The sequence below is a fragment of the Bidens hawaiensis genome, unplaced genomic scaffold (assembly GCF_021521415.1).
Source record: "Bidens hawaiensis isolate Kalapana, Puna unplaced genomic scaffold, B.hawaiensis_p1.1 tig00039120_1, whole genome shotgun sequence".
Lineage (NCBI taxonomy): Eukaryota > Viridiplantae > Streptophyta > Magnoliopsida > Asterales > Asteraceae > Bidens > Bidens hawaiensis.
This window is the reverse complement of record NW_027496886.1, coordinates 60,310-73,806: the sequence shown is the minus strand read 5'-3', so window position 1 is coordinate 73,806 and position 13,497 is coordinate 60,310. Positions and strand designations below refer to the sequence as shown.

At 37.8% G+C, this 13,497-nt stretch overlaps 1 protein-coding gene across 1 annotated transcript; it reads right to left on the bottom strand.

Annotated features, from left to right (window-relative positions):
* Positions 1 to 4,492: 4,492 nt before the first annotated feature.
* LOC143590998 (uncharacterized) lies at positions 4,493 to 6,434 on the bottom strand. Its single transcript, XM_077071327.1, has 8 exons — positions 6,386 to 6,434; positions 6,226 to 6,295; positions 6,092 to 6,149; positions 5,714 to 5,842; positions 5,530 to 5,621; positions 4,807 to 4,891; positions 4,633 to 4,705; positions 4,493 to 4,563 (listed from the first exon to the last, which is right to left on the bottom strand). Exons 1-8 carry the CDS (start codon positions 6,432 to 6,434, stop codon positions 4,493 to 4,495), a joined length of 627 nt encoding a protein of 208 aa, XP_076927442.1.
* Positions 6,435 to 13,497: the final 7,063 nt, after the last annotated feature.

Below are 13,497 nucleotides of genomic sequence, written 5' to 3'. Positions count from 1 at the left end.
TTTTAGTAGTTATATTTAACTACAGTTTTTTTTATTTATTTATTAAATTTCCCTTGCGGTTTCTAGTTTCTGGGTTAAGTGTTCTTAGAACATTATATTTCTGGTTTTTTTTTTTTTTTTAATCTGTGACATGTTATTGCATTATTGAAAGTTGAAACTGAAGTGGAGTTTTTTCTCATTCGTAACTAATACGCTAAAAACGGTACGTTTGCTAGTTTGGATTAATTTTCCAGTTGGACTGTAAACAAACCATCCAAGATTCCAAGCTCAAAATGGTCAAATTCAAACAGAAAACCAAATTTGAATTAAGTTTGATTTCGATTTTAAATCAGAAAACTGATGCTAAACAAGATGGGTGTTCATAGGTTCGGATTCTTCGCTTTGGTTTCCTTGATGTAATAGGCTAAATGTTAACGGACTGTATCCTTAGGCCAGGGTAAGGCTTACTTTTCTTGTTTTAACCACTGTTGTAAAACTCATTATGTTCTAGGCGGCTGACACCCTTGTAGGAAGTACTCGGACATGATAAATAAGATAATTATTGTAATTTCTAAATGATTGTACCATTGTTACGAAATACTTATATGATATTGAAGACACATAAACGTATATGATGTGTTGGCGATCATCACCAAATCTCATAATAGGAATAAAACGGTTACAAAAGGGGACCACTTGGCTGAAGTGACATGAGCAAAAGGAATGAGAGGAAGTCCTCCCCAATAGGCCAATAGTATAAAGAAATCACTATCAAGCCATTGAGAATGATCCTCACCAAATATTCCTTCCCTGTCCTATATATACCTACCTTGCACTTCAGTAAATTAGGGTTAAGTAATAGTGAGCGAATACTTTGTACTAGAGAGTCTAGAGGTATGAGATCATCTCGTATTTTCATAATTTCAGTACAACATATACTGTTTGTGTACTTAACACCTTAAAGAGGTTCATACCTCTTCAAATATATCTTTTATTTTGGGAAAATTCTCAAAATGTCATTTTTTAGGAAAGAGAATCCACTTTTGTCTCTAGAATCTTGAAAATCCCACAAATGCCCCTCCTAAACTACTCGTCACGCTTAGATTCGTAAAGTGGATGAGTAGTTTTAAAAAACCAACTTGTGGCACTAAACTAATTGTGGAGGCTAGTTTTGTGTCAAAATACTTGCCTCTACTAATATTTTGTTTTTTCTTCATAACTTTTAAAATATAAAGTTTTGCAAAATTCCGAATATAATTTTAATTTAGAGTAATATTTGGTCTAACTTAGCGTAATTCAATTTTGTTCTTAGTGCAATTTGTACAGATTATAATAAAAAAATACAATAAAACAATAAAAAGTACCCTGTTATTAATAATTACGCTCAATTGGAGTTGTATTAAATGGTTTAAGCATTGCAATACCCTATTGTTTAATTCAATTTGCAACACATTTTGTGAATCATGCATATCGATATGGTCCACTAAAATTTCTTGAATTGAATTATTAATGTATTAGAAATTGAAAGACTTTGACGTTTTGATTATGATAATTATTTTTCTTTTTTATTGTTGTTGCTGCTGCTGAACATACCAACTGTTTTTGAATAACAAATAACTTTTGAATCTCACATGTTACACTTGCAATTTGATATGGAGAAATTAAAGATACGAGTGCACGAATAAACCGTGAATTAGTTTTAGGTTATTTATGTTTATTTCACCGCATAGTTCAAAATTAAAAGTGAAATCGATGGTGTAAAGTGTTGCGTACGTTTTGTACAATAACCTTTTGTTATACGTGTAACGAACCCTTAAATATAAATTTTATTTTTGTCCAAATGATTAAGAAGCCGTAGTTTTGTTTCATACTTATTTTTATCATTTTTTATATTTCTTACAACAAAAGTATATATATATATTAAAAAACAAATGTTAGTTATCCCATATAATTTACTATTCATGAGAGAAGCCAATATCATTGTTTTAAGTCTTAATCAATTCTTACTTGCTACGATTGTTAGTGTTTTGCAATTTGGAAAAGGTTAATTTGTTAATGGTAGGAGACTATACTGAATCATTAGAGTTAAATTGCTATATATATGAATTTTACATGATATTAAAATTACCGATATCCCACCGATATCTCACTGCGATAACCGATATCTCAGATATCGGTCCTTGGCCAATATCCGATATTTTTCCGCATTAACTGCTTAGGTTACAACTTAATTTATTTTCAACTTTGATTTAGTGTTATTTTATGTCTCTTCATTGACATATTTCTATCTATAATTAGTATTTGACATAATTTATTTTTAAATTATTATGTTTCTTAAACTTCAAATAACCATTGCGATGCGCTTATTTATATTTACATTTCAGTACGAGTTTTGTGCGGCACATATCATAGTCAATATAATATATTTTAACTTTTTTTTTACTAGTAACGTGTCTCTAAATTTCGAATACAAACACACGTCAATAATTCTACGTACGCTTCAATATAAATTTTAGTTAATACCTAGCTCACCCAATGAGACAAATGAGTCAATTATAATATCTTTTTTCTTCATGACAACTTAAGTTTGCATATATACATCCTTATTTCTATATAACGTTTCGATATAAATTTTATTAAAACCAAATCAATATAAATCTGCATATAATTTTAGTAACTTCATGTTTCATCAACGTTCCATCATAAACAAGTTAACGTGTATCAACATGCTCATGCCGCAATGCGATGGCCGTTTACTAGTTTAAAATTAAGAACGTGATCTTTAACATAGAGAACACCAAAAGATGCAAATATCATGTACTAAATTTCACATCTTTATTTATTATCATATACAGTTTTACAAACCATTTATTTAAACTTTCAAGTTACATCTCCTTCACTAACCAATCTCTGGGACTTTAGTCACAACACCAGTACCACCACTTTCATTGACCCACAGCCAAACTCTGTTGACACAAAGATCAAACATACGACGCCGACCAGGTGGCAATGGTTCAACTTTAAGGTTCGCATTCCATTTCTCAATCACCTCAGTAGCTTTTTTTTCACGAACTCCGCGCAACTCCGGCCACTTCTTTCCTGTGTTGTATGTGGCGTTATAACTCTCGCATGGTGGATACGGGGCCATTGATTCTATACGTACGTAAAAGGACTTGTTACAAATATGACTCGTTATAGTTTCTATATATACTTGAAATATTAATGTAATTTCATTTAATATAAGATATATTATATTTAAGTTGGAGTTTAAATTTCATTTAATATAAGATATATTATCCTTTGAATTTAGTTACAAAATATTTTTAGAATATTGGTATTTAATAAGATAAAATAAAGAAAAAATTGTAGACAGAAGTACATTTTGCACCTCTGTGGTGAATGGGAAAATGCAGTATGCGTCTAGGCGTCAGTTGAATGGTACACTTTTGTTTAAATGAGTCTGAAAAGATGATAACACCCCTCCACTTGCATTTGACTTGCACAAAGATTGCATTTGACTTTTGCACCAATCTTGCATTTGACTTTTACACACTAATAAGCAATTGATTCACTAAGCAAACAACTTATTCATTTAAGTTTACATTTGACTTTCACTAAGCTTGCATATCAGCAACTTATTCACTAACCAACAACTGACTTAACTGACTTTTACATTTGACTTTCACTGGTTCTCTAAAACTGATCAAATCAAATCACATGCATTTAGTTGATGCATCTTGCAACTAGTCAAATCACATACATTTATGTTTTATGGTTTTTTATCAATTATGTACATTTTTTTATTAATGAATTTTCAATTTAAAAAAAAGTTATTATTTAATTATTTTATATTATGTTATTTGAAACGAGTTTAGTTAATTTAAATTTTTTAAAAATTTAAAATAAAAAGTAGTTAAGGATGGATTGGGATAAATGAAGGGCATTTTCATGGTTGAATGATGGTTAATGATGGAATTATGTAACGCTGATGTGAAGGACAAACTCCCTCTAGAGTCCAACAAAGTAAAATTAAGAATACGAAGTAAACCAAAAGGTTGCATTAAAAATACTGTTTAGCTGGACTTGAAGCGGAAATATGACTTAGCCCGTCCTCATTTCCAAGCTCGAGCTCAATCAGCCTACTGTTTCAATCTCAAATTTTTGAGTTTATCTATACTTTCAAGCTCTACGAAATTCCATTTCGCGTTAATAAAAATGATGATATTAATTATTTTGGATGGTAAACCGTAAACTGACTAGATAATTTATGATATGCTGTATATAAAACTATGACGTACCAATTTAATTTTTTCGTTTCCTGTAGTTTTATCTCTTAATTTGTCGTTGGTAAAGTAGTTGAAACGAATAAGATACGCGTCACAGAAAAGCTTTCCTCGGTATCATAAGCCTAAAAGCCAATAACAGACTAACAGTATGGTGTAACATAAAAACAACATGAACCATTTATTTGGTACTATATAATATATATAGTCTGCATCCAGCAGTCTCGGTCTTAACGACGATGATCCTTAGACGAGTCTAATTTCTCAGCTAGATAGTGATCAAGCATGTCCTCCTCATCAACTGCAACCAAACAGACATGTCAAGATTGCAGAACACACAGGAAACATATATATATTAAAAAAAAAAAACCTTCTGAATTATCATCGAAATCAATGGATTCATCTTCGTTGTTAGATCCTTCAGTGATCGATGCTGCACGTTTCTACAAAAATTATAAAACTCACTCAAGTTACACCTTTGAAATATATGTAACCATAATCTAATTCTTCATCTGTTTTAAGTATATGCACTCGAATGACTTACCGCGGATGCTCTTCCACTTTGAAACCATTGCCTGCCAGTCAGTTTCTTTTCTTTGGTTGTTACAAGTGCTGATTCTGGTAACAACCTGCAATACAAAAACAAAATATTAGTATTTTTATTTATAGGTATTTTGGTTTTTAATAATCCCAACTATTATCTTTTAGTCGTTGCTAGTCCCAACTAACAAATTGGCTGTTGATGGTCGCATTTTTTAGCGTATTTGTTCCCAACGGTCCACGATTAACAGAATCCTAACGTCGTTACTTGCAGGTCGCCGGAAAAACGCTTTTTGTCGGAAAACTCAACCTGAACACTGCCACCAGTCCACCACTGCCAACTGATGCATCACCAACCAACCACCACCACTTGAGCACCACCAACCGATTCGGACGATGCATCTAGGTTTCCGGAGACCTCAATAGTTGGGGCTTTTACTAGAAAAAAGGTTCCTAAAGGTCCGATCCAAGGTTACAAAGATGTTTGGGACGAAAATATTGAGTTTTCCGGAAAAAAAAACGTTTTTCGGCGACCTGCAACTAACGGCGTTAGGATTTTGTTAGTCGCGGACCGTTGGAAACAAATACGTTAAAAGATGGGACCGTCAGCAGCCAGTTCGTTAGATGGGACCGGCAGAGACCAAAAGATGATAGTTGAGATTAATAAAAACCAATACACCTTATTAATATTATACCATGATGGAAAATAACAGAATATGGAACTTACTTGGCTCTCTCAAGGGCTAATTCCGCTTCAAATCTTTCTCTCCATGACAAAAACGTCTTGACCGTAACAGGTTCTCCATGTGGGACAGTTATCTAATACCAAGTTATGTAACACCCTATCAAAATCAACACTCATATAAAAGGTAAAACTCATTATTATTGTTTAAGCAACGCAAAAATCATACCTCATCTTTATCTGCTGTTTCGTCTTGGATATTATAATTGCCGGTGTCTTGAGCAAATCTTTCAGCAAGCCACTCCTTAGATGAGGTTACCAGGGAGTAAATCATAGCCATTCCAAGATTCTCACACGCCTGCAAAAAAAAAAAAAAAAAGTATATACAAAACAATATTATTCCCACAAGTTGGAAGTATAATTCGATTTTATATAAAGATAACAGATTTTCGTATCTTATGTTACTTAACTCATCTTGAAGCTTGTCTGTTGGGTCATGAAGTTTACTCAATTCATTGAACCCTTATTTAGGTAAGCTAAAGATATACACAAGAAATCGTATCAGGATATGAAAAATGGCATGTAAAGTTATGATTATAAAGCGTACCTCGCGTTCAAGCTTTTCTTTCAATACTTTAAGATCGGATGTCTGGATTCCTTTTATACTGAAACAATGCATAGTTAGTTATCGGCAAGGTTAATAAATGCGTATGATCAAGAAATCTGTAGCCAGAAAAACACCTTTTCAAATTCAAAAGTGGAATTTCATCTGGATATTTGTCGGTATGAGAGAAAATTAATCCCAACTGAACTGCAGCCACAGATTAGCAAAAAAAACTATGTACTTAAAAAAAAAAAAATCATTGAGCAAAAAATCTGCAAAAAATGTCTAGTATGAAACCTGGTTCGGTCGACTCAGTCTCATCTTCCTGATACAAAGAGAATAGCATTCTTAGTATTATGTTATATTAACAACTGGCTGTATTTTTACTTTGAGGGTGTGAGTAAAGATAGACAAAGAAAATAGAAGTAAATCATGCATCAAAGTTAAATACCTGAAGAGATAACTTAATTTGAAAACATCGATTTGAAGTATTTAATCCACTTTCGCTAGAGTGAATTTCTGGTCATGCAAAAAACTATAATTACAAGTTTGATCTTGATAGTTAAAAATAGAAAATAAGAGCGGAAACCTTCAAACTCGTCCATTAGAATGGCCTTTAAAGCTTCAATTTCCATCTCTTGCTCCTGCACATGATCTGCAACAAAAGGTTCATTAAATATCTGTTTTATCTGCTTACCATTGTCTCCTCATCTCCTTGATATTTGGAGTTGGTACATAGCAACATTATAAATATGAAATTAATGAGAAGTGGCATCCACGTCCAGCATATCAACTAAATTCCATCATCACCATCATGCTTAAAATGTTTTTTTTTCTTTTCCTTAAAAGGTAAGGACTAAATTCCATCATTTTAAGCTTTTAACATAAACATCTATGTAGACTTTAATGACTATCTACAAAAGACTAGACGGTTGTTTTGACCAAAAAGGTCAAACATTCAAAACTATTGGTAAGAGTGGCCCTTTGAACATATACAATATCTGACCATGGAGGGTCAAACTTTGAAAATTGTTGGTCAGAACAGCTGTTTGACCTATATCTAGACGGCCTTTTTGACCATACATAGTTGAGCTTTGAAAAATTTTGGTCAGAATAGTTGTCGACCTGTATCCGGACGACTATTTGAAAACGGCAAGGATTAGACGTCAAACGGTGTGTATATAGTCCGTTTGTTCAAACAGCCATTGTTATCACGAGCATGCAACATATAGTATAGATACACTTAGATTATGTATCATTACAATTTTCATGTTTCTACACATGCATAAACAATATGGTATGATTTGTAATACGAAACTTAGATGCCTTATTACTGCTAATTTAAAAAGGCTTTCATATATTCGAGTTAAATGCGCTTTTCGTCTCTATGGTTTGTCCAAATCTGTGGTTTTAGTCCAATAGTTTCAAATTTGCGATTTTCGTCCCTGTGGTTTCATTTCACTTGCAATTAAACCCGAATTCACTAACCCCGCTAAGTCTGGTCGATAAACCATCAGCGTGTCCTTCACATGAGGGGCAGTTTTGTCATTTTTTCCCTCCCAAAATACACCCTAGACCCTCACGTGAGGGGATGAAGAATTAGCACCGCACGCCCTGCTTGCGGTGCGCACATATAATGTATATATGTGTGAACCCTTGGGTGGGCAAAAGTAAAATTGCACTAATTTTGACGTTATTTTACTAATCACGTGAAAATAACGTTAAAAGTGGCGGAAGGTTAATCAGGCATCATGTGGTGGCGTTGATAGCCGAAAGACAAGGGCACATGCACCAATCAGCCGGTGTCCCAATGATTGAGTGTTATGTGTCTTATGTCCAAGGCTTGATTCAAAACTACTATCGAGCCGGGGGTCTCACCGGAAGCAGCCTCTCTATCCCTATGGGATAGAGGTAAGGCTGTCTACATCTTACCCTCCTCAGACCCTATCATAGCATTGCTATTGGTGGGATATACTGAGTACGATGATGATGATGATGATGATGATGTTTATTTTGGGAGAAAAATGACAAAACCGCCCCTCACGTGAAGGACACGCTGATGGTTTATCGACCAGACTTAGCAGGGTTAGTGAATTCGGGTTTAATTGCAAATGCAATGAAACCACAGGGACGAAAATCGCAAATTTGAAACTATTAGACTAAAACCACAGATTTGGACAAATTATAGAGACTAAAAGCGTAGTTAACTCGTATTTAGATAAAAACAAATTCAATCATTCAAACAGATCAATTTTCGCCCAAAATGAGAGTCATGTTATCCCTAAATGAAGATACAAACATATAGCTAGAACATCAAAATTCATGACATCGAGCCTTTCACCGATTCTATTAGCAAACTATCAAACATTACAGATTCAGTCGATACGTAACTTATATCGTAAATTCGTTTCCTCTGATTGTAAATTTGACGATCGATCGTCAAATAACACAAATCAAAGCTTACAGATCATATAAATATAACAAACTTATTTAAAACGAAATATAAATAAATAAATCTTCTTCAACAACATATTGTAAGTAAATAAATACCTGTCATCTTCGCGTAACAGTCGTAATAATTTCTTCAAATTATTCTTATTATTATTGTTATTATCACCGGCGATCGGTTTTAAAATACAAAAGCCAGCTGTTTCAACCGTCTAGTAGTTACCGGTATTGTAGGGGTACAGTCCTAAACCCGGTTTTACGACCCTAAATTTATCATGTTTGGCTTATTTTATTATATGGACTAATACAATGTTATTGGGCTGAGGAGGTTTTGTGGAGGTAACCCTAACTAAGCTAGGCCCATTAGGGTACCATGATGGTGGCCATGAGGCTCCCTATATAAGGAGGTCTCCACCTCCTTATTGGGGGTGGGTTGTTGCTCTCAATAAGAGCCACCATCATACTATTTTTGTGTCTGTAAACAAGAGATCCTTGAGATTTCTTAGCAGTCACCTCCACACCCCCGAAAAGCCATTGCACGTCTCAAGCAATCGGAGAAGAAGATCAAGACGTGGTTCGTTCATCTCGAAATCCGTGGGAACATCGTCATGGATCAGGTCAGATTCATTTCATGTTTCGACATTGGCGCCATCCGTGGGACGGCAACGAGCTACCCTTCGATTTTCGTCTCGGTCCTCCGATCTGTTCATCAAATGCTCTAGATCTATGATTTCTTCTTTCAGATATGTTCTATGGAAGTCCAAAAATCCACATATCTAAAAATATTTCCAGATCTAGAAATATGCAAGGAGAAATACCATCAAACTTTGGGAAAAACCTTTAGATCTGTGCTTTTCTAAGTGAAATATACCAGATCTAGTTATGATTTTTTCAGATCTGGGTTCGTTTGAGCAATAGTCACGTTTTCATATTCATAGACCTATAAATCCTCTCAGATCTGTTGGTTTTTACATAAAACCTACCTGATGTGGATATTCAAAATCTCTAAATCTATGAATATATCTTTGGAGCATCTTCATAAACAGCTTCAGCAAGCAAAGCTCCCCGCAAGGCGTTATCAAAGCCTTGAGGGTCAACTTCAGCTTCCACAAAGCTAAGTTTCCGCGAGCCGTGAGCAAAGTTCCCGCGAGGCGCAATCAAAGCCTTGGGGGTCAGCTTCAGATTCTGCATGCGCGCTCCCGGCGATTACTCTCCGCCACAGCGGGTCGCAGGCGCGCTCCCGGCGATTACTCTCCGCCACAGCGGGTCGCATGCGCGCTCCCGGCGATTACTCTCCGCCACAGCGGGTCGCATGCGCGCTCCCGGCGATTACTCTCAGCCACAGCGGGTTGCATGCGCGCTCCCGGCGATTACACTCCGCCATGCATGCGCGCTCAACTCCGCCATGCATGCGCGCTCCCGGCTACGCGCCAAACTTAAAGGTTGGGAATCCTCATAAACCCATAATGCCACGCGCCAAACTTAAAGGTTGGGAATCCTCATAAACCCATAAGGCCACGCGCCAAACTTAAAGGTTGGGAATCCTCATAAACCCATAAGGCTACGCGCCAAACTTAAAGGTTGGGAATCCTCAAACCCATAAGGCCACGCGCCAAACTTAAAGGTTGGGAATCCTCATAAACCCATAAGGCCACGCGCCAAACTTAAAGGTTGGGAATCCTCATAAACCCATAAGGCCACGCGCCAAACTTAAAGGTTGGGAATCCTCAAACCCATAAGGCCACGCGCCAAACTTAAAGGTTGGGAATCCTCATAAACCCATAAGGCCACGCGCCAAACTTAAAGGTTGGGAATCCTCATAAACCCATACGGCCATCGGCCGTGCGCCAAACTTAAAGGTTGCGAATCCTCAAACCCATACGGCTTCGTGCCAAATACAAGACCGAACGCGGCTCCGCTCCGCTCAACACGTCATCATAATTAAACCTCTTATAACCCGAAGCACCCCTAATAAGTCCAGAACTCCAACTAACCTCTTGCACGCCACGCATATCACATCTGCGCGTGGCGCACATCACATATGCTTACGCGTCACATATGCTCACGAATCACATATGCTCACGCATCACATGCTCACGCATATCACATCAGCGCATGAAACATCTGCGCATGACACAGCCTATGCGCAAGCGCGTGAAACATCTGCGCGTGGTGCACGACACAAAGCCTATGCGCAAGCGCATGAAACATCTACGCATGACAAAGCCTATGCGCAAGCGCATGAAACATCTGCGCGTGGTGCATGACACAAAAGCTTATGCGCAAGCGCGTGAAACATCTGCGCGTGGTGCACGACACAAAGCCTATGCGCAAGCGCGTGAAACATCTGTGCGTGGTGCACGACACAAAGCCTATGCGCAAGCGCGTGAAACATCTGCGCGTGGTGCATGACACAAAAGCCTATGCGCAAGCGCATGAAACATCTACGCATAACACAGCCTATGCGCGAGCGCATGAAACATCTGCGCGTGGTGCATGACACAAAAGCCTATGCGCAAGCGCATGAAACATCTACGCATAACACAGCCTATGCGCGAGCGCATGAAACATCTGCGCGTGGTGCATGACACAAAAGCCTATGCGCAAGCGCATGAAACATCTACTCATAACACAGCCTATGCGCAAGCGCATGAAACATCTGCGCGTGGTGCATGACACAAAAGCCTATGCGCAAGCGCATGAAACATCTACGCATAACACAGCCTATGCGCAAGCGCATGAAACATCTGCGCGTGGTGCATGACACAAAAGCCTAAGCGCAAGCGCATGAAACGTGTGTGTGTGGTGCATGACACAAAGCCTATGCGCAAGCGCATGAAAACATCTGCGCATGACACAAAGCCAAAACCTATGCGTAAGCGACACAACAAATGAGACAATAGTCTAATTCAAATCAGGATAAGGACAACCTTATTTAGCAGCAATGAACTGGGGGACTATCGATACACGTTTGTGATTAAAACTTTATTAACAAGTTTTATATTACAAGTTCAATGGACTAGGGGACTATCGTGGTATACCACCACTACGTTATCGCGATGGAAGACATCCGAATCTTAGGACGGGAGCCTAATAATATCCCAAACGGCCACACGCCAACGTAGGTTGGGCACACCTCGTAATTTGCCCGAGGATGGGAACCTTGTAATACATCCACTTTTAGTTGATATGTTTTTGCAGGTTCGGCTACGAGTCGCACAAGCACCTATGACATTATTATTATCTGGCCGATTGTGCCTCCGTTATTATTTTGAAAACAAGTTGGGATAGTCATCCTGCGTAGAAGAGGCCCTTGTGGGCCAGTCATTATCATCATATTATAGCTCATAAGCCGCAACTCGCGCATGCTTCATTATTTTATAGCTCGTAAGTCGCCTCGCGCGCAAGCTTCATTATTTTTATAGCTCGTAAGTCGCTTCGCGCGCGAGCTTCATTATTTTATAGCTCGTAAGTCGCCTCGCGCGCAAGCTTCATTATTTTTATAGCTCGTAAGTCGCCTCGCGCGCAAGCTTCATTATTTTTATAGCTCGTAAGTCGCCTCGCGCGCGAATTGCATTACATTATTATCGAGATGCGCGCTCTATCTTTTATCAGGCCCCGCGCCACTATTGTTATGATGCGTGCTATATCTTATTCATGCCAGTGCACCATTATTATCATAAGGATCACAACATGTCACCATCATGGAGAAAACCTCTCAAAACTCAAAGACAATAAAGACAAGGCCGAAGAAAAGGGAAAAAGCCGCCTCATATCCTAACACACCTTACGAAGTCCAGCGCTCCACCTAAACGCTTGCACGCCTAGGAGCAACACTGGACTTGGGGGGCTTGTAGGGGTATGGTACTAAACCCGGTTTTACGACCCTAAATTTATTATGTTTGGCTTATTTTATTATATGGACTAATACAATGTTATTGGGCTGAGGGGGTTTTGTGAAGGTAACCCTAACTGGGCTAGGCCCATTAGGGTACCATGATGGTGGCCATGAGGCTCCCTATATAAGGAGGTCTCCACCTCCTTATTGGGGGTGGGTTGTTGCTCTCAATAAGAGCCACCATCATACTATTTTTGTGTTTGTAAACAAGAGATCCTTGAGATTTCTTAGCAGTCACCTCCACACCCCCGAAAAGCCATTGCAGGTCTCAAGCAATCGGAGAAGAAGATCAAGACGTGGTTCGTTCATCTCGAAATCCGTGGGAACATCGTCATGGATCAGGTCAGATTCATTTCATGTTTCGACAGGTATGACACTAGAGTTGTTAGCGCGTGTTGATCAACGCACAACCGTCGATCACATTGATTTATTTTAAACAGGTACGTTCTGAGATGCATGTATTTATATATATCTAATTACCACCCCTTAACTTTGTGCATGATACATTACCGAGCCTTTAATTATGTTTGATGCTTGACCATTCAAATTTGACTTGCTAAAAGCCAGGGGCGGACACAGCTACTAAACAGGGGTAACATCCGTTAACCAGTGGTAGATCCAGGAATTTTTTTTCAGTGTGTTCACCGTTCAGGTCGGGCCGTTCCGACTATTCAGATTGCTTCGATGGTTCAAGTCAGTTAGACGGTTCGGGTCATTCAATGTATCAAGATTGAGATTTTACTAAGATCATATTTGTTTTCTAAAAATAATGACCAAAACTTTTTTTAGAAAGGCTAGCAGATCTCTCTTTCTTAACTTATAGCATGTAATACGTATAGCAATTATTCAAATTGTGTTGGTTTTAGCTACGAGTCACATAATTTTTGTGCAAAGTAAACATATTTTTAGCTAATCGGATGAATGTCAAAGCTGAACTTGGACCAGGCATAAGATAGCAAGATACAAACAGTAATGATTAAGTAACCAACCATAAAAATAGAAGAAATTGCAAGGAGTGGGAATTGAACATGGGTTCTCATAGTGACAAAGCAAGGTGTTTACC

What these genes read in the sequence shown, in the direction of transcription:
- LOC143590998 (XM_077071327.1), bottom strand. Translation starts at nt 6,434, where the DNA reads ATGCTATTCTCTTTGTATCAGGAAGATGAGACTGAGTCGACCGAACCA. An exon ending in TTAGCCCTTGAGAGAGCCAA is followed by an intron (nt 4,892 to 5,529) that starts GTAAGTTCCATA and finishes TTTGTATTGCAG; the next exon opens with GTTGTTACCAGAATCAGCAC. An exon ending in TTTCGATGATAATTCAGAAG is followed by an intron (nt 4,564 to 4,632) that starts GTTTTTTTTTTT and finishes GTTTGGTTGCAG; the next exon opens with TTGATGAGGAGGACATGCTT.